This window comes from Zootoca vivipara, chromosome 2 (genome assembly GCF_963506605.1).
Source record: "Zootoca vivipara chromosome 2, rZooViv1.1, whole genome shotgun sequence".
Taxonomy (NCBI): domain Eukaryota; kingdom Metazoa; phylum Chordata; class Lepidosauria; order Squamata; family Lacertidae; genus Zootoca; species Zootoca vivipara.
In genome coordinates, this window is record NC_083277.1 from 99837378 (window position 1) to 99857875 (window position 20498).

General features: G+C 43.8%; 1 protein-coding gene across 4 annotated transcripts in view; it reads left to right on the forward strand.

The window, feature by feature from the left end:
- The window catches only part of SLC39A11 (solute carrier family 39 member 11), a 266928-nt gene that overhangs the window by 17002 nt on the left and 229428 nt on the right, over window positions 1-20498 (forward strand). For all 4 annotated transcript variants that reach the window (XM_035104080.2, XM_035104081.2, XM_060271959.1 and 1 more), the window contains one exon: window positions 5354-5512. In XM_035104080.2, the coding sequence (XP_034959971.2) occupies window positions 5354-5512 (159 nt within the window). The remainder of the gene's footprint in view (window positions 1-5353; window positions 5513-20498) is intronic.

Below are 20498 nucleotides of genomic sequence, written 5' to 3' on the forward strand. Positions count from 1 at the left end.
AAACATTCATAAGTAGAGTTATTCATAAGTAGAGGTACCACTGTAGAGTCCTTTTGTAGGTTCTCTATGGGTAGGAGAAAATAACAGAGGCCAACAAGAGAATATTGAGAAGCAAAGCAGCTAGTAAGCCTGATCTTTATTAACTGTTGCAACAGGGTGCTCACAACCACACGCAGGAGGCAGGAGCATACCTGCCAAGTCTCCCGCTGAAAAAGGCGGGATCAGCGGCGGCGCGGCACCGGAAGTTGCATAGAAGCACCTTCTGGGGCTGCTCTGACCATGTGTGGGCACCAGAAATAGGGCAGAGCGGCACCGGAAGTCGCTTCTACGCATGCCCGGCGGCCACCTTGGTGGTGGCTGCATGGTGGCAGCCATCTTGGTGACTGCTGCTGCCATGCAGCCACCACCAAGATGGTCACCAGGCATGTGTAGAAGCGACTTCCAGTGCCGCTCTGCCCTATTTCCGGTGCCCACACATGGGCAAAGCAGCACCCAAAATGGAGGCTCCCTGGCAGGTAGGAAATCCGGGGATTTCCAGGATTTTTCTCCATTCGGGAGAACAGCGGGAAACGGATTAAAATCCGGGGGTTTCCCGCAAAAAACAGGGTACCTGGCAGCTAAGGGCAGGAGGGACCCAGAACAATGGTGTGCAAGCCCTTATATAGACATTTGAAATTGCCCACCCTGGAGCCCAAGACCACCCCGCAGTACATCATACATGCATCACAGAGGGGGCGGACTACAACAGAATCCTGTCTGGCAGGAAACCTGTTGATGGCTGTTAATGGGTTTACCTGGACAGCCTGGCTATTCTTTTGTGATGATAAATATTTGATTCCTGAGTCCAGGTCACAGGCTCACCCTATTCATATCTTAAGCAATGAGACAATGGGGAGGTTTTTCCCATTGCCTCCCTCCTTGGAAAGAAACATTTTAGGTCAATTTGGGAGAGAAGAAATGGTCTCAGGACTTTTTTCCTGAACTGTTTCAGACATGTGGTTTATATATTTATGTACAGTATGTGTTTGCTTGGTACATTTATTTTATATCTTAGACCTTATAATTCTCACAACAGACACTTTGTAAAATGAGTTCTCCAGGCACTGCACAAAATCACTTAAAAACCAAGGCCCTTGTTCTGTTTGCACAAGGATTTACGCTTGCACAACAAAACTCCTCTCTCCGCCCTTCCCAGATCTATTTCATAGGGTTGGGAAACCCCCTGAGCACACTGAGCGGGTGGAGAGGAGAGGGGAGAAGTTCAATTGTGCAACGGTCTATATCATGGGTCCCCAGACTTACCTGGCCTTGGGCTGGTGCCTCGAGTACTGAATTTCTCGGTGGGCCAGAGCGTGTGGGAGCGCACGCCCATATGTGATGTTCGGCGTACTTCCAGGTTGCCAGGAACATCGGAAATAGCTTGTGCGCATGTGCTAGCATAATTTTTGGTGCACTTCCGGGTTGACGAAACACCGGAAATAACCTGTGCGCATGTGCATGGGCCTCCTCCAACCCAGAAGTGCGCCGGAAATGACGCTGGCGCATGTGCACAAGCTATTTCTGATGCTCCTGTGGGCAGCCGTGCCGTGCCGATAAGAGCGGGCAGCGGCAATGGGCAGCAGGGGTTGCTGGGGGCTGGATAAATGAGCCTCATGGGCCATGTCAGGCCCCTAGGCCGTAGTCTGGGGACCCCTGGTATATATCCTTGGATGAGTGGAACTGAGAGACTTGGCATAGCTTTCAACACAAGCTATAGTAATAATGAAATCCTCAAATGCGTGAGACAGCAGTGTCACCAAACCTAATTGTTATATAATGAAGACTAAAGAAGGTTCACCTGTGATTAATTACAGTTGCGTAGCCTTCCTGGGGAGCGGGCGGAGCGGGGTATGTACTTCTGCATTGTGAGCGAGCAAACGATAAAATCGTTACTGTTGTTCTAATTTGTGGAAGGCAGTCTGTGACAGTGTACTAGTCGATCTTTCTCCTGCAGCTGTGTTGCTCCTTGGCAGTTGCGTAATTGCTTTCGCTGATGAGGTAAAGGAAAGGATGTGTGTGTAGACTTCGAAATGCTGAAATCTGAGAAAATGCTGAGGAAAGCTCAGCATTTATTATTGGGCTGTGTCTTAGGGGCCTTATTTGATGAGGTCCCTCTCCATCCCGCACCAAATATTGTAGTAATCCAGTGGTTTTACAGGGTGAGATCTATAATCTATAGCCTGGAGAAGAGAAGGTTAAGGGGTGATATATGATAGCCATGTTCAAATATATAAAAGGATGCCATATAGTGGAGGGAGAAAGGTTGTTTTCTGCTGCTCCAGAGAAGCGGACACGGAGCAATGGATTCAAACTACAAGAAAGAAGACTGCACCTAAACATTAGAAAGAACTTCTTGACAGTAAGAGCTGTTCGGCAGTGGAATTTCCTACCAAGGAGTGTGGTTGGAGGTCTTTAAGCAGAGGCTTGAGGGCCATATGTCAGGAATGCTTTGATGGTGTTTCCTGCTTGGCAGGGGGTTGGACTGGATGGCCCTTGTGGTCTCTTCCAATTCTATGATTCTAATTCTCTAAATTTCCGAGTGGAAGGATGACTAGACTTGTGTGTGTGAGGATCTAAAAAACCTTTCCCTCAAGTAGCAATTTGGTTGCTGCCTATTAAATACGTGACAGAAAGCTGCTGCCTTTCTAAAGCCCACAGCAACCCCTTCCTATTATCCCTACTTGGATTGTAGAGTTGAAAGGTACCACTAGGGTCTTGTAGTCCAACCCCCTGCAATGCAGGTGCTTTTGGTGCCGTAGAAGCCACATTGATGGAACAGAAACAGAAATGAAGAAGAAGAAAAACCCGCTCAGATTCCGGAGCAGCTTTTCGTTCCTCTCCCTCTTGCATGGTGGATAAAGTTCACTGAACTAGTGGCCTTCTCCATGTTCAGTCCTTTAGCCTCAACCTGCAACATGGGACTTAAATTTACTTAAGTTTTTGTTTCCATGTTTTGGGTCTCTCTCTCTCCCCCCCCCATTCTCTGCTCCCCTGCCTCCTTTCATATTCCATCTTCTTCACTAGCAGACTTAAAAAAGACCTCAGAGAAAAAGTTGCTGGGTGCTGCTGATGCAGCAGCCATGTTGTACCCCAAAGCTCCCGAGTTCCAAGACCAGTCGGCTGGGCAAAGGTACAAAATAAAGAACATACTGTATCTCAACAGGGCAATATGGTGCTCTCCATGTTTTAGTGCTGGCTTCACCGTGAGGGAGTGTAAGTGGGGAAGGTGCTTTGCAGCTGTTTAAGGAGAAATCGGAGCAGTTTGAAACTAGCATATGTGGAGAGGAAAGGACGTAAACAAGTGATTATTTACTTTTTAAAAAAATAAATAAAATAAAACAGTCTTTAAGAGAGCACAGTGGCTACTTCCCTTTGACAGCGCAGTCCATTTTTAAGAAGCAGCAGGCTTGAATTACCTATTTGCTTAGTCTCTAGCCAACCATTTGGAAGGGTTATTTTGACATCATTACTTCTCAGTGGAAAAAGCACACTGTATTTTGTATGTGCTTATTGTTGCTTTGACTGTGCTTTCCGGTTAAAAGTCCACTTTGGCGGAGTCAAGATTTGTCTTTTCGTTGTTCTTAAATTGCTCTTGACAGAAACATGTAAAGGATAAAAAATGTTATTCAGCATCATATTTCAAATTCATGTTGACATTCTTTGAGAAAAAAAGTTTGTATGTTTAAACCTTGGGAACGTCTAGCATGGTGGCTAGGAATACTGCTGTTTTGCTCCTCTGTATGTGTTCAGGTTTGTACTATACTTGCATTATGCACAAACGCTACACTTAAAGGAGCTCCTTTTGTGGCAAAGGGCCACAAAGGGCCGCAATAAATGTGATAATGTGTAAATCCCTGTAAATCCTTGAGTGTGCTTCTAATAGAGAAGTTATGGTAGCCTGTTAACTTTATGAAACTGATGATTTTGCAAGTTGCCGTCCCGCATTGGGGCAGAAATACAGCTAATACAGTCATACCTCAGTTTAAGTACGCTTCGGTTTGAGTACTTTCAGTTTAAGTACTCCGCGGACCCGTCTGGAACGGATTAATCCACTTTCCATTACTTTCAATGGGAAAGTTCGCTTCAGGTTAAGTACAGACTTCCGGAACCAATTGTGTACTTAAACCGAGGTACCACTGTATGTGAATCACAAACATACAGCTCAAAGCTAGAACATAAGTTGCTACATGGTGCAAATGGCTACACATAACACAGGTTCCCAACATGCACACTAACACAGTGTAACAGAACACAGTAGGAATAATAATTTAATCAGCAGAAATTGCCAGTGCTTATTGCGCTTGTGTATTAAACATGAAAGGAGGTACAGTAATGATGTATATGATTGGTGAAAACTGAAATGCTTTGTTTGAAATTTTATAAATACAACTGTCTGGACCACCGGGCGGGGTTGCAGTTTTGCAGAACGATCCGACTGCAACCTATTGCTTTGCAATAAAAAACGTTGGGCTCCTAACTCCTCGTGTTTCAGAGTTTTATTGGCGTAAACTAAGGAGATAAGCGATTTTCTGGCTTACAACACTTTGAGGGTTGGACAGAAATGTATCATCTTCAGCTTCTTCCCACCCACATTTACCACCACATTTCAGCATATGGAGCTGGTTCACGCACAACACAAAGTGCAAACACAGAAGCCTAAGTGTTCCCAGAGAGATTATCACAGCTGCTACACTCCTCTCTCAGTCCTCTGGCTGCTGTAAGCTAAGTCATGGTTTGACTTACAATGTGTTGTCTGAACCTGATCTTGTGGTTTATCTCTCCCAGACAAACCATGAACTATAAACTAGGAAAGGAACGTGGTTGCAGTTCATGGTTTGTCTGCAGTGAAACATTTCACAACCTGTTATGAAGCTCCCCACATCTCCTGGATAGTTCTATTGTTCCAAGGCATGTTAACCACATAATAGGGCAGGAATTGCTTCTCAATATCGTTGGATGTTTTACCTTGTTTTTTTGTGTGTGTGTTTTTTAAGTGGGAGTTATATTAAAAAGAAAAAAAATCAATTCAGCTCCTAAATTCATGGTTTACAGTCCAGGCATCTGGATTTGGAATAAAATAAAATAAATATAAGGGAGATCTTACCCTGCGGAGTTACTGGATTCGGGTGTCTCACATTATTGAACAAAGGACAGGTAGAAATTTGATTATCTTGGTTCATTGCTATAGAAATGCAACATACTACCAGTGAATCTTCTTGTAGCAGTGAAATAAGTATTGATCGGAGGCTCAGAATGATTGAAGAGGGCTATATTATTGCATCCTTAATTTGCACTAACTCTTCTGTTGTTTTAGGTTATGCTGGCTGCTTCTTACTGGTCGCTCCTTGCACCTGCCATTGAACTGGCAGAGGACTCTGGAAAGTTTGGGGCCTTTGCCTTCTTCCCTGTAGCTGTTGGTTTCACTCTGGGCGCTGCGTTTGTGTACTTTGCTGACCTCATTCTCCCTTGGCTGGTGAGTAGCCCTTCCAACAGTCTCTATAATTTGGTGGCAGCCAGGAGAGTCAATCTTATGTCCATCTTACATGTGCTGTAAACTGCTCTTGCTTTATTTTATTATTGGGTTTATTAAGTAAGGACCCATAGACCATTTGCATCTTTACAAGTATGGCCGTGCCCCAGTCCTCATAAATTTAAGATAAATGGGGCACCGTGGCAGGACTTTGCTGCTGCTGCTGCTGCTACTGTTAGTCTAGTTAGTATATATGTTGCTAGTAACATAACATACTGGTTTAAAACAGAGATGGGAGGGAATTGTGGTCTCCCAGATGTTGTCTGTCTTCAGCCCCCATCAGCTCCAGGCCAGCATGTTCATTGGCCAGAAATGTTGCACTGCAGCCACATCTGGAAGGACACTGATTCCCCATCCCCTGTGTAAAAGTTTCCATGCTCTGTGGGATATTATTGTTGTTTAGTCGTGTCCGACTCTTCGTGACCCCATGGACCAGGGGTCAGCAAACTTTTTCAGCAGGGGACCGGTCCACTGTCCCTCAGACCTTGTGGGGGGCCGGACTACTTTTTGAAAAAAAAAATGAACGAATTCCTATGCCCCACAAATAACCCAGAGATGCATTTTAAATAAAAGGACACATTCTACTCATGTAAAAACATGCTGATTCCCAGACCGTCCGCGGGCCGGATTTAGAAGGCGATTGGGCCGCATCTGGCCCCCGGGCCTTAGTTTGGGTACCCCTGCCATGGACCATAGCACGCCAGGCACTCCTGTCTTCCACTGCCTCCCGCAGTTTGGTCAGACTCATGTTTGTAGCTTCGAGAACACTGTCCAACCATCTCATCCTCTGTCGTCCCCTTCTCCTTGTGCCCTCCATCTTTCCCAACACCAGGGTCTTTTCCAGGGAGTCTTCTCTTCTCATGAGGTGGCCAAAGTATATAGTATATATACAAAGTATATATGTGGGATATAGATGGAAACAAATACCTTTGCAACTTCAGTCTTATTTTGAGATTTTGGGAATTGCTGCCATAGCAAATCCCTGCACCAAATCCTAATATTCTGTGTGCTTTGGTGGGTGAAATGAAGCCACTGGAGGAGCTGCCTCTTGCCCCGGGTTCTGCTTGTTCAACTGGTGATCTGATGAAGATATGTATATTTCTGAGGATATATTTAACAGGGCAGCCTGCATATTTGCATTGCTCTTTCTCTTGGGATTATGTGAAAGAGACATTTTGACCCGCTTTTTCATTTCTTGTTTGGTAGGGCTTGTTCTCTCTCTCTCCCACCCCTTTCAACCCCTTCTGTTTTGTTATGTTTAAATCCAAGAGGAGATTTTAGTTGGCTCAGGTAGCATTCTTCCCCTCCTTCAATTTGAAGATCCTGAATTGCTTTTTTTGAACACCATGGCTTGCTTCACTTCCTTCTTAAGAGCCAAGACACAGTAATAGCCTCTGCTACTTGTAGGAGGAAAATACCTTTGGATCTCTCGCTGCAGGGACTGCCTCATGAGGCAGCTGTGTTTCGGGGGCAATTATTTCTGATGGTGGTGGTTTAGTATTTTAGCAACTGCTCAATTGAAGCAGTGCTACAAAAGGGGGTTGTTGTTTATTTGCAGCAAACAAAAAAAATCAATAAATTTCCTTAGGGGTTTTTGGCCAAGCGTTAACTTTGCGCCAAAATATCTGTACTCTAAAGATATTGAGTATAATAGGAGTATAGCATCTAGATCTAGGGAAGTAATAGTACCTCTGTATTCTGCTCTGGTCAGACCTCACCTGGAGTACTGTGTCCAGTTCTGGGCACCACAGTTCCAGAAGGATACTGACAAGCTGGAACGTGTCCAGAAGAGGGCAACCAAAATGGTCAAAGGCCTGGAAACGATGCCTTATGAGGAACGGCTTAGGGAGCTAGGTATGTTTAGCCTGGAGAAGAGAAGGTTAAGGGGTGATATGATAGCCATGTTCAAATATATGAAAGGATGCCATATGGAGGAGGGAGAAAGGTTGTTTTCTGCTGCTCCAGAGAAGCGGACACGGAGCAATGGATTCAAACTTCAAGAAAGAAGATTCCACCTAAACATTAGGAAGAACTTCCTGACAGTAAGAGCTGTTCGACAGTGGAATTTGCTGCCAAGGAAAGTGGTGGAGTCTCCTTCTTTGGAGGTCTTTAAGCAGATGCTTGACAGCCATATGTCAAGAATGCTTTGATGGTGTTTCCTGCTTGGCAGGGGGTTGGACTGGATGGCCCTTGTGGTCTCTTCCAACTCTATGATTCTGTTGATGAGTACCTCAGTCCCCCCCCCTGCATAAGATGGAATGTGAAATTTCCTGATCAGAGCAGGGAGCTCTTTTTGTCTGCTCATTTTGTCTACTTTCTCCCTATCATAGGGAAGATGTTTTCTTTTGAATTTAATAAAATGCAGTAAAATGGCTACATATAAGTTCAATAAATCAGAGAATGCAGTGCAAAACAATACATCGTGTAAGAACAGCAGTTCCAAAGCAGCTCAAAAAACCCCCCAGCCATATTGTGTTGATTAAAACCTGAGAAAATAACATAGTTTTTTTAGCCACCAGCCTGAAGCAGGTGCCAGGCAAAAAACATTATACACGGCCTTAAAACATTGGCAGTCCATATTGGTTCTTCACAGACATGTTAGCGAGGCTGGTGGGAGAGCTTTGCTTTCTTCTTCATAGGGAATATTGTTTAATAGAAAATCTAGTGTTTCCATCTCTGTTGACTTCTCTCTCCTCCCCCCCCCCCAACTTTTTAAAAAGGGATCTGGTTATAGCAGCCAGCTAAGACAGCTGTTTCCGTTATCCAGGGTTGTAATGAGGGGGAAACTCTTCTCAGATTACAAGGCAACATCAAATCAGTCATGTTTTTATATTGTATCTGACGAAGTTTTCAGCTCTGAAGCCAAGGAGCAACTTGAGGACATCCTGCTGGATACTTACGGTATTCTAGCTGCTGTTTTATGTTTTGCTTTGCTCTTCTGAGCGCCCCAGTAGATTTTTGGAAAGCTATGCTGGTTTATGGTCTATTAAGTTGGAATATGAAGATGTACGTACTTGTTCCAGAAATTCCAGCAGTGAGTAGTTCCAACAAAGAGTGTTCAGGTGATTCAATTCTCTTTATCTGCACACAGTACTAGTTAATGACTGGTAAGGACATTGTGAGAGCCCTGGTGAAGTTGGCCAAAGAGCCATCCTTTTTTCACAGTGGCCAACTGGCATTGAGAGGCATAAACCTTCAAAAATGCATCTCCTGTTTTTGTTCTGAAATGTGTGGTTGGAGCTCCCTTAGAATAAAAGGATTTTTTAAAGTTGATCCTGAGCTATTTTTATTGTTTCACCTTGGCTAGACTCTGTAGCTCTGCTCTGCGCAGTAGCTGTGTGGGAATCTTAGCATACTTAATGCTATTTCAGCACTGAATTCTGGCTAAACTCTTTAGACACATGCATTGATCTTAAGGATCAACTCTTCCATACATTGATCTTTTTGAGGATCAGCTCTTACACTATCTCAACTTGGTTTCCCGCTTTTCCTGTTTGCTCAAAGCATATTCCTAAAAAATACAACAAAACAACAACAAACCCTCATGTGTGTTAAGTTGAAGGAGTTTGTGTTTTAGCTGCTGATGGATTAACATGGCAAGTGCAAGATAGTTTGGAAATGGTTATTGCTATTACACTCATAAAACTCAATGGAGCCCGAACCAGTCTCTGATGGAGTGCAGGTTGCTGTGATTTGAAATGCTGCTGCCGAGTGATGCCCTCCTGAACTACAGCTCCCATCAGCCCTACCCAGCATGGCCAGTGGTCTAGGATGATGGGAGTTTTAGTCCAACAGAGTCTGGAGGCCGTCATGTTCGCTGCCATTGCCTTAGTGCAGTGATGGGCAACCTTTTGAGCTTGGTGTGTCAAAATCCACCAAAAAACCGAGCATAACTTGGGTGGCGTGTCACTTAGAGGAAAAAAACACCATAATTTCGTGATATCTATAGTTTAAATAACAAAAATGTATCATTGTTTCCCCTTTAAAAAAAAGGAAAAAGGGGAGGGGAAAAATTATTAGAGTTTTTTTTAAAAAAATATAAAAATATTAAAAGGAAAAAAATAAGGCAAAACCTTCCTCCAATGGGTCTGCCGCTGGGGAGGTGGGCTCGGGTTGGGCCTGTGCCTCCTTGAGCCACTCTTCAGCCCACTTTCCCCCTCACTCGGCTATGCTTCCGCGGCAGTGGGGCAACAGGGAAGGGGTTTCAACTTACTTGGGTGTCTCTTCTCTCTTCCCGGGATGGCGGTAAGGTGGCGGCGGCGGCAGCAGTGAGGTTGGGGTTGGGGTTCTTCTCCCTCCTCCAAGGGCCCCCTCCTCTCCCTTGAGGCGGGGGCGACGGGGACGGCAATGGAGCGAGCAGACCCCTGTTCTCCTTTGCCTTGTTTTTCCTTCTTTTCTCCCTCCTTTATGCGGGGGTGGCGGCAGCGGGCTTGGGGCTTCCTTTTTCCTCCTCCAGCCTCCGGAGTGTCTCGAGGCCATCAGCCAGGTTCGCGGGGTGGGGGTGGGGTCCGGCAGCTCCCTGGTTGCTGCACTGGTGGCCCCCAGTGTCCAGGCGGTGGCAGTTTCGGTGGCTCGGGAGCCTGTCCGGCAGCTCCTGCAGCACTGATCACTTTCAGGAGCTCCGTGGCTCCGTGCTGACCGCCATCTTGCCTTGCCGGAAGTCCACAAGGCCCCCAGAGATGCATCGCCTGTGGCATTCGACCGCCGGCCGGAAGTGAGGTCTCGGCATGCGGCTGCGTGTCACCGAAAATGGCTGTGCGTGTCAGTGCTGACATGCGTGTCATAGGTTCGCCATCACTGCCTTAGTGCATGTCAAAAATAATAAGAATGCAAACATACATGTGTTGAGACTCTTTGGATTGCAGTAGGAGACTTGACTTTGGCGCCTTCTTCCTTGGCTTGAAAGGATGCTGAGACAAAGTGCTACCAAGTAGAAAGGAGTGGTGGTAGAAACATAGTTTTGAGCAAGCTGGAGGTGGGATGCTGAGCTAAGCTGACCATTTCCTGTGGATGTTGTTGGAGTTGACTCTGAAGAGAATCTTTGACAGGAGTGTTTTGCCTAGTGAAAATGTTACATAAGAGAGAATACTTTCCTTCTCCTACTAATGATTTTAAAAACAAACCCAGCTGCAATCTTTTAAACAATCATAATGCATAACTTACTTGGTGCTGTCACTCTTATTCTTTATCTACAAGAGTATTTTCAAACCACCAACTTAAAAAAAAAGTAGTATCATGGCACTGTACAATAAAGTCATTAAAACACCATAAAACACAGAACAAATGACAAACATTGAATCAAATTAATTGCCTAAAAGTGCTTGGTGAAACAGAAATGTTTTCAGCAGGAGAAGAAATATCTAAATATCTAAATTGTAGATGCCTGGCTTGTTTCAATAGGAAATCTGGGACAGCCAGGAGTTTCTCCAGATTGTCACGGTGATTTGGCTGGTGTATAAGTTACAAGGTGGTCTTTCAGGTAACCTCATCATTGTAGTAGAATGGCTTCAACACATCAGGTTGTAATAATAAGCACAGTAAGATCACCAGTACAGTTGCTAAGAATTAGCACAACTCTGTGTAGAGGAAAATGTTTTGACACACATATGTTGCACTGTAAAATGTGGCACTGCTTGCAGAGTCAGAAGAAGTGTCTACTTCCCTGAAAAGACATGCCCCTCCTTTCCTATGCAATGGAAAGAATCGTGGGGAACCCATCTAGATATATAGCTCTGCATTTTTCCAAGGATACTGCCAGAGGGGGAGTGGGGTTCCTCTATTAGTATTCCAAGCACAGCAGTTATGCAAGGAGGGGAAATGCATTCTCTGTGCTAGATAAACACCCAAGCAAGCAGGAAGATTGTCTTTTGAGTACAGTCAACCTCAACTAAGCAAACAACCCCTCTGTTTAGCTAGTAGACATCTAAGTACATTTCTTCCATGAAGCCGAACAATCAAAGCAACTGCCTTGCATTGTTCCTCCTCCTTGTAGCATGTTCACAGTAAATTAATTATGCCATGCCATGGGATTCCACTGCTGGTATTCCTTTCCTTCAAAGAAACAACGCACTCCGCTGTGAAGCAGAACGGTCAAGGCCGCTGTCCTATATTGATCCTTCCTACGTTTTGCAACATCTTCCTACTAAATTAATTAACCTATGTCATGGGACCCCATTGTTAGATTTCTTTTTAATGGACTGGAACATTTGACTTATCTCTTCCCCCCACCCTCTGTGTGCTGCATGCAGTATTCTATCAAATGCGCTGCATCACTGAAACGATTAGGTTGTCCCTTCCCAAGCCCATAGGAATGTCCTGCCGCGATATTCTCGGTGTCGTGCTCCAGGGAGTGCTAATGTCTCAGTCCAAAGAGTTAAAAAAGCCTTTCCTCCAAAACACTTGCCCAATGGAAACAGATAAAGCATTAGCATGGTAACTAGTTTCTAAATGTCGACCCCTCTGTTTGAGACTGTTCGATTGGCCCAAGGGTTTTATGAGCAGTCAGGATGGGACCAGATGCAAGGTATCCGCCACCTCCACCTACCCAATGACTCAGATCTTTCTTAGGCCAGGAATAAGCTGGTGATGACATTGGGTGCTCCCAGGTCCTTGAGAAGCCCCCCCCTCCCAATCATGTTTTAGTCCAGAATAGGTCAAAAATTGTGAAACCAATATCACACTATGGCAGGGGTCAGCAAACTTTTTCAGCAGGGGGCCGGTACACTGTCCCTCAGACCTTGTGGGGGGCCGGACTATATTTTGAAAAAAAAATATGAACGAATTCTTATGCTCCACAAATAACCCAGAGATGCATTTTAAATAAAAGGACACATTCTACTCATGTAAAAACATGGTGATTCCTGGACTGTCCGCGGACCGGATTTAGAAGGCGATTGGGCCACATCCGGCCCCCGGGCCTTAGTTTGGGGACCCCTGCACTATGGACTTCAAATTGGTTTTGAACAATATATCGTCCAGCCCTGACACATAACATGAATTGTGATACAGTGGTACCTCGCAAGACGAAAATAATTCATTCCACGGGTCGCTTCGTCTAGCGAGATTTTCGTCTTGCGGAAACAAACGGCGGACGGCAAAAACAAAACAAAACAACAACAACAACGGCAAAACAAATCCGTCTTGTGAGACGCAGCCATAGAAAGCTTCGTCTTGCAAGGCAACAAAGAATCGCTGGACGCTTTCATCTAGCGAGTTTTTTTGTTGCGTGAGGCATTCGTCTTGCGAGGTACCACTGTGTATTGCCAGGTTACAAATTATGAAACAGATACCACAATATGGACTTCAAACCGGTTTTGCCCAGCTCTAATCTGGACTCCAGTGGGAAAGTTATGTTTTCCTGTGACTCCTCTAGAGGAGATGTTCCCCAGCAAACATAAAATAAAGGAGTTGCCTAGTTTCTGAATCAGAAGTGATTTAGTTTTGTCTGATGTAGGTCTGTTAGCGAAAGAAAAATATGTTTGTTTGAATATTGAGGGTGCTTAGCTACTAATACAGCAAAATACAAGATTAATAGCTATTAAAGGTATCGTTTCAAGTCATAAATTGTTAATGTTTAAAAGCTGTATTATCAGGGGGCTTTCTTTGCCTCCCTGATAATGGCTGGCATTGTTCAGTCTCATTAGACATTTCGTCTTTGAGGATTTAATATAAAGCCCAGAGTTTAAAACACCCCCCCCCCCAGATTCTTATGTATCGTTAAAAAAACAAATGCACCAGTTATTTTCAAGCTGCCTGAAAGCAAAAAGGGATAGTAATTTTTCCCTGCTTCCAAGCACCAAGAGCAACTGAATTAACAAAGCTCACAAGCAAAACCAGTTGCGAATCCAAAAACCATTATAAACTTTTGCTATTAACACGTTTCAAAGTCGGCGTCATGCACATCGGAGAAAATGTTCCTTAATGGATGAACGTCCTTCTAAAAAGTTTGTCATTAACTTTTATGCTCATTAACAACAGTGTATCGTGATATTCTTCTGAATTCCCTTGCTAGCACCAAAGCCATTAGCATAGCTGCTTTAGGACAGTAAAACTTTATTTTTATATTTCTGCCCCCCCTTCCCTTTCCCCTCAAACTTATTCTGAGAAAGGATTTGGTGTCGTCTGAAGAACACATCAAAACGTCCCTTACCTTCAACTATCTGTTGGAACAGTTAATAAAAAAGCATTTTGCGTGAGTCAGATCACTGCATAAAATGGAGCAATGTGCTATGGATTGTAGCATGAAATGGGGTGAAAGCCACTTTAATGAAAGATGGATAGTACCAAGGGGCTTACCTTAATCCACAGCATAAATTGACTTTTGTTGAATGCAGAACAGAGATATTAGTTTCCTAGTCTGCTCATATCAGCATGGTGTCATGATATCATTGCACTGTACATACAGTAGAGTACAGGTAGCCAGTGTCATGCCCTCCAGATGTTGCGGGACTCCAACTCCCATCAGTCCCAGCCAGCACAGCCAATGGCCAGGGATAAGGGAGGGGGTTGTACTCCCACCAGCCAACTGGAAGACACCATATTGGCTTCTCCTTCACCGAATGATAGCATCTGCTGCCCAAACAGGACTCTGTTTATGTGGTTGATCTTTCACTGCTCTGTACCCTTTCCTTTCTCCTTGGGGAGTGGATCCCATAACTTAGGGGCTGCCGCAGAGAATGCCTTCACCAGCCTTCAGAATTTTAATCCATAGCCAATAATAAATGTTATTTTGGGTACTTAGAAACTGAACATACGTTGCCTCATTTTCTGTGCGGTTGACATTGATCAGGCCAATATCCAGCCCATGTTAACATTCACCCATTTTTTCTGTTGAGCTGTGCATTTTTGTAACAAACACCCTATTAACTTGATGTTACAAACTTTCAGTGAACCAATATATATTTGGAGTTTCCTGAGTCTGCAGAAACTACTTAGGGTTGCCATATGTTCTCTTTCCCCTGGATAAGTCCTCATTTTCAGGATTAAAATTTCTGTTCTGGCGTATTTTAAAAATCTGGCAAAATGTCTTGGGTTATTTGTTTTGTTTATAGTAACCCAATAATTTTTTTCTAGTGCATTAGACTCAGATCTATGGCACCTGGGTAAGCTAGTCTGCAGCAGAGAATCACAACAGAGCAGCATCTTAAACTAGCTACATACTGTATAAATCCCTTCGATTGTGGCTGAACTAAAAGGATGCTGGCTCAGCTACAAGATCTTGAAGGAGGAGTCTGGGAGGGCAAGAGTTAACATCCCCCTGCCCTTAAGGGGAGAGTCCATGTTATACAGTTTAATAAATTGTTCTGTGCACACTTATGTTCACAAAGATGTGAACATGAGCCCAAATACTTCCATGCAGCAAGCGAGGGAGCAATATATTATTATTGTTATTTTGTTGTTGAAAGTTAAGAACATTGCTACTAGCAATATATCTCAGAATCTATAGCCTACATAAAGTAGGGGTATTTAAAATGAGAGTCGTCAAAGCAATCCATAGTTAAAAGTAGAAGTCGGCAAATGCGACCTCTTTTTTTTGGTACAGGTAGGTAGCCGTGTTGGTCTGACGTAGTCGAAACAAACAAACAAACAAACAAACAAACAAACAAACAAACAAACAAATCCTTCCAGTAGCACCTTAGAGACCAACTAAGTTTGTCATAGGTATGAGCTTTCGTGTGCATGCACACTTCTTCAGATACACTGAAACAGAAGTCACTGAAACAGAAGTCGCAGAAGTCACTCTTTTTTTGCTCTTCAAAATATGGCGACCCTAATCTACTACTTTATTTTTGAGTGGCCTTCGTTTTCTGTCAAACATAATAGGATACAGGTTTGTTCAACTTGGGTACCAGAAAGGATGCTTCTGATAATGCCACTGGAGATGAGTTCTTGGCCTGAAAGATTCAAGCTATTCTGTAATAAAAGATCTATTCCAAGGCAAGAAAGGTTGCAAATAGATCTGTAGCTGGCCTATCAGGGTGAGCTATTATTATTTATTATAGTCTTATTTATCATATATTCAGATGAAATGTTTTGCAATGATTTCGGCTGAAGTAAAATGTGCAAAGCAGGTGCCAGATTCTTTGGCCACCTCATGAGAAGAGAAGACTCCCTGGAAAAGACCCTGATGTTGGGAAAGATGGAGGGCACTAGGAGAAGGGGACGGCAGAGGACGAGATGGTTGGACAGTGTTCTCGAAGCTACGAACATGAGCCTGACCAAGCTGTGGGAGGCAGTGGAAGAGAGGAGTGCCTGGCCTGCTCTGGTCCATGGGGTCATGAAGAGTCGGACACGATTAAACAGCTAAACAACAACATGTGTAAAGCAGGTGCCGCAGATTCCCTTGAGGGGCCATACAGTTCTTTGTCGTACAGCCAGATGTTTGAATTACGTGATGGTCTTATAGCTTTGCCAATGTTCAGGGAGAGAGCCCTGCCTTCAAGAGAGACTAATGGAGCCTGCTGTAGGTCGATAATGCCTGGGGCAATAATTCAATACTCTGTAATCATACACAAACTCTGATAACAGGAGTTAAAAGGGTGCTTATTACTAAAGTGCACAGCTCAACAGAAACAAATGGTTGAATAGTAATGTGGGCTGGATTCTGGCCTGATAAGTGCCAGTAGCATGGAAAAATGAGGTAATGTGCGTTTAATTCCTGGGTTCCTAAAAGAGCATTTGTCATTGGCTATGGATTAAGATTAGGAAAGCTCACGATACCGAGATCTAGAAAAAGAGCCACTCTCTTCAGTCAAGGATGGTAATGATGAGAGAGTGGGGGTCAGGATCCACTTTGGTTTTGCTCTTTGTTTTCCTCCATCCTATTAAACTGATAATCTGACACTGTGTTTGCATATGTAGAATACAAAGCATCCTATTAAATGTCACGGTTTTTTGCACAACCTGGCAGTGATACACCGTTCCTCTCCTTATCAGCAGACAGTTGAATTTAGCATGATAGTGAGAAGAGACTAAATGTGCAACCTTTCTCTGCCTTTGCCCCCCCCCCCATGTGGTTGAATTTTAACTCTCATCTGCCCCATCCAACATGGGGAGTTGTTTTTCTTAGCCATCTCTGTTGTAATGGCTTGAATTTTACGTTACTTTAATCCATAATGGATTGCGCAGTTTGCTGTGTGTGTATTCCACTTCTGTCATTTACAAGGGAACATGTAACCACTTGGTAAGCTGGTCACCTGTATTACTCTGCCAGAAAACGAGGATAAATACTGCATTTTTCTGTCTATAACATGCCCCATGTATAAGACGATCCCTGTTTTTGGGGACTCCAAATTAAGGAAATGATGAGGGGAGATTGCCCAGAGTTGTTGAGCCGACAACGGCTCACTCGCCTGACCGCCGCTGCCAAACCCAAACGCACACCCCCAATGAAGCCACCAATCGTCTGCCCGCTCTCCACCAGCAGCCACCAATCGCCCGACCAATTGCCGCAGCAGCCAATCGCCAGCAGGCCTTGACACAGCAACCAATCACCCGCCCAATTGCCGCTGACATTATCCTGCTCGCGGCTGCCACCAATAATCCGTCCCCCCACACTACCCGTGTATAAGACGACACCCAATTTTTACGATTTTTTTAATAATGAAAAAACCTCGTCTTACACACAGAAAAAAATGGTACACTAAAATCAGGTTGAAATTTTTCTTCCCAATTGGCAGCGTGCTAAAGATGTCTGGTCTGTACATTGGAGAATAACCATCTTTATTCAACCACAGTGTGTCTGTGTCTGCATGTCACAATTGGCTGGCAGCACTTCACCCCTCTCCTGTTGTGAGAAAGAGAAACCCACCAGGAATCTGCAGTTCAGCTTAGCTTTGTGTCTACACCAGGGATTGTGGTTTCTTGCTCCCTGACAAGCTAGGACAATGATGGGCAACCTTTTGAGCTTGGTGTGTCAAAATTCGCCAAAAAACCAAGCATAACTCAGGTGGTGTGTCACTTCGAGAAAAACCCCCATAATTTCACGATATTTATAGTTTAAATAACAAAAATGTATAATTTTAATACATAACTGTATTTAATGAACCAAAAACTAATTATTTAACCAAACCAAGCCAAAAAACCCTTATTTATCACAAAATGCCCAGAGTTGTTGAGCTTTCTGGGGGGAGCTGCTGACCAAAGTTTTGGAGGTTTTTTTGGGGGGTGCAAAAGTTGCTTTGATTTTTTGGGGGAGGGTGCCCCAAAGCTGCTGCACTTTTTTGGGGGGAAAGAGAACAGAAATAAATGACGAATAATACATTCACTGGAACTAACACGCAGCACCGACATAGTCTGCCAAAGCGCCAAAAAACCCAGCACAGAACGGGTTAAAAAATGAACGCCGTTACACCCAATCATAGTCTGCCAAAGCGCCAGAAAAACAGCACAGAAAGGGTTAAAAATCAATCTCTGGCTACTAGCAACAACAACAACAACAACAACAACAACAACAACAACAACAAAGGATCTGGGGTTTTAACAGCGGAGACAAGCTGTAGTGGAGACAAGCTCTAGTAGAAACAAGCTGTAGGAGGAGCAGGAGAACAAATGGGAAAACAACAACAACAACGACAAGAGCGCGAATGGGCCGATGGGGCGCGTGCCAGCAGTGAGGGCTCTGCGTGTCACGTCTGACACGCGTGTCATAGGTTCGCCATCACTGAGCTAAGATCTCTAACCCATTTTGCGCCATAGTTTGCTGTAGGCTTATGAATCTGGGTTCGGACTCCACAAGAAGCCAAGCTTGATGGCAGCTTTCTGGCTGGTTCCTTCTGCTTGTGTCGAGAAGCGAGCAAAGAGGGAGTGCTTGGATATTGTGCATGACAAACCAGAATAAGCCAGCAGCCCTGTATTATCATGAGCCACCAAACATAGCTCGAAAAGGGTTTGAATTCCCTTTTAAAATCTTGGCTGTCAAGATCTGGCTTTTTTAGAGTGGATTCTTAATGTTCTATGCGGTGTAGATGGAGAACGGGTGAGTGGAGGAGTCCAACCTTTTGAAGAAAAGAAATAGCTGTGTGCCCCCCCCCCAGCTGTAGCACATCCCTTCTTTGTTCCATCTGAAGCACTAAGAAATCTTACTAATTCAGCACCGGAGCTTCTGGAATATTTGTGTGCTCTCAGCGCTATTGTCCTCCTTGTGCCGGTGAGAACTGAAGCACCTGGGGAAGGCAGAGAGAAAGAGAGAGGGAGGGAGAGAGAAGCCCAAGGTCACTCCGACAGTGGGAAATGGCTCTTCTTTACCTCCTGTTGCTATAGCAGCTCGTACATGGGATGCATTTCTCTTCACAAGCCATTTGTGAAATAGAGCAAGGTTTTTGTCTTGGAGAGGGGGGCATGACAGTCAGCCTACACAGACTCTCCCATTATTCCATGGGGCAGACGAAAACAAGCACGAGTTATGTGGTCCACGTGGCCAGCTTTCTGTACTGAGATTCGGCATCAGCCAGAAATTGAAAATTCAAACAGTTAGGACCACTGGAGATCCTATGAGGATCGCTTCCTGTGTTTTTCCAGACCACTGTCCAGTTTCCCCTCCCTGCAGTCGCAACGGCTAGAAACATGATTTTCTTTCCCCTAAAAGAAAAATGTGCAGAAAGGCTGTGGAGGGTGGATTTAAAATTTACCGCCTGTTATAATTTAAGAGAAAACATCTTAAAGATGATGTACCTGTGGTATGTAACACCAGAAAAGCTAGCCAAGATGTACAAGAATAAATCACCTAAGTGCTGGAGGTGTGATGCCGAATTAGGAACTCAAATGCATATGTGGTGGAAATGTCCGGGAACATGTAGGTTTTGGAATAACATCTATGAAGAACTTAAGAAAATGTTAAAATGTACGATTAAAAAAAGACCAGAAATGTTCTTATTAAATATAATACCAGAAGACATTAAAACCCCAAATAGAACACTGTTGATGTATGGAATTGTGGCAGCAAGAGTCCTGATTGCGAGGAATTGGAAAAACAAAAACTAACCCAGTACGACAGACTGGCAAGTTTTAATGAAGGAATACTTGCAGCTAGCAAAATTTACTGGAAGAATTAGAGGACAAACGAAACGAAAAATGAAAAAGGAATGGAGGATATTTGATGAGTACATAAAGAATAATGGCATATCTAAATCCTAATGGCAGACTAAGATTGAACCTAAATTGAATTTAAGGGAAGATTATAATAAACGGAAGATAAAAGTTGTGTGATACGATACAATAAGGTGAATACATAGATTACAGAGAGAATAATTGGAAGTCAGTTAAAAGAAGATATAAATGAATGATTTTACTTTTTCTAATTTTTGTTTTTTGTTTTTATTCTTGTTTTTGGTTTTTGTTTTGTGATGGCATTTTTGGTTATGTGATTAGATCTTCAGATGTATTCTTCTTTTTGTCTGTAAAAGTGTGTGTGTATGTTAAGTGTTTATGTTTTTAAAGAGAGAAATTAATAAAGCTTATACAAAAAGAAAAAAGAAAAGTGTGCGGATTCTGCATTTGAAGTGGCGCTCCACCTATAAAATGTCTAGTTTGCAGAACGATGCTGGCCATAAGATTTTTAACCTGCCCATTTTATGTACCAGGAAAGGCCTGGGGAGTGCTTTTGAGGGGGGCTAGGTACATTTTGAGCGACAATTGCAGTAGAAAATCCAAAGGGTGCATGGTTTTTTCCTTCCCTATACTGAAGATTCTGCATCAGAATGAGTTGGACCTGGATTATGCACAGGTGTTCAGGCCAAAGTTTACAAGGCAAATGTGGAACACTTCAGTTTCAAAAGTGCTACCCCATGGACTTGGCAACAGCTGGCGTTTGTTAAGCTTCAAACATGATATACCTTTAAAAAAAAAGTTTAAAAGCCATTGGAAGGAGGCAGAGGAAAGACAAAGGCAGCCATGAAGTATGTCCCCATAATGATGGCATCACCATGCTTGC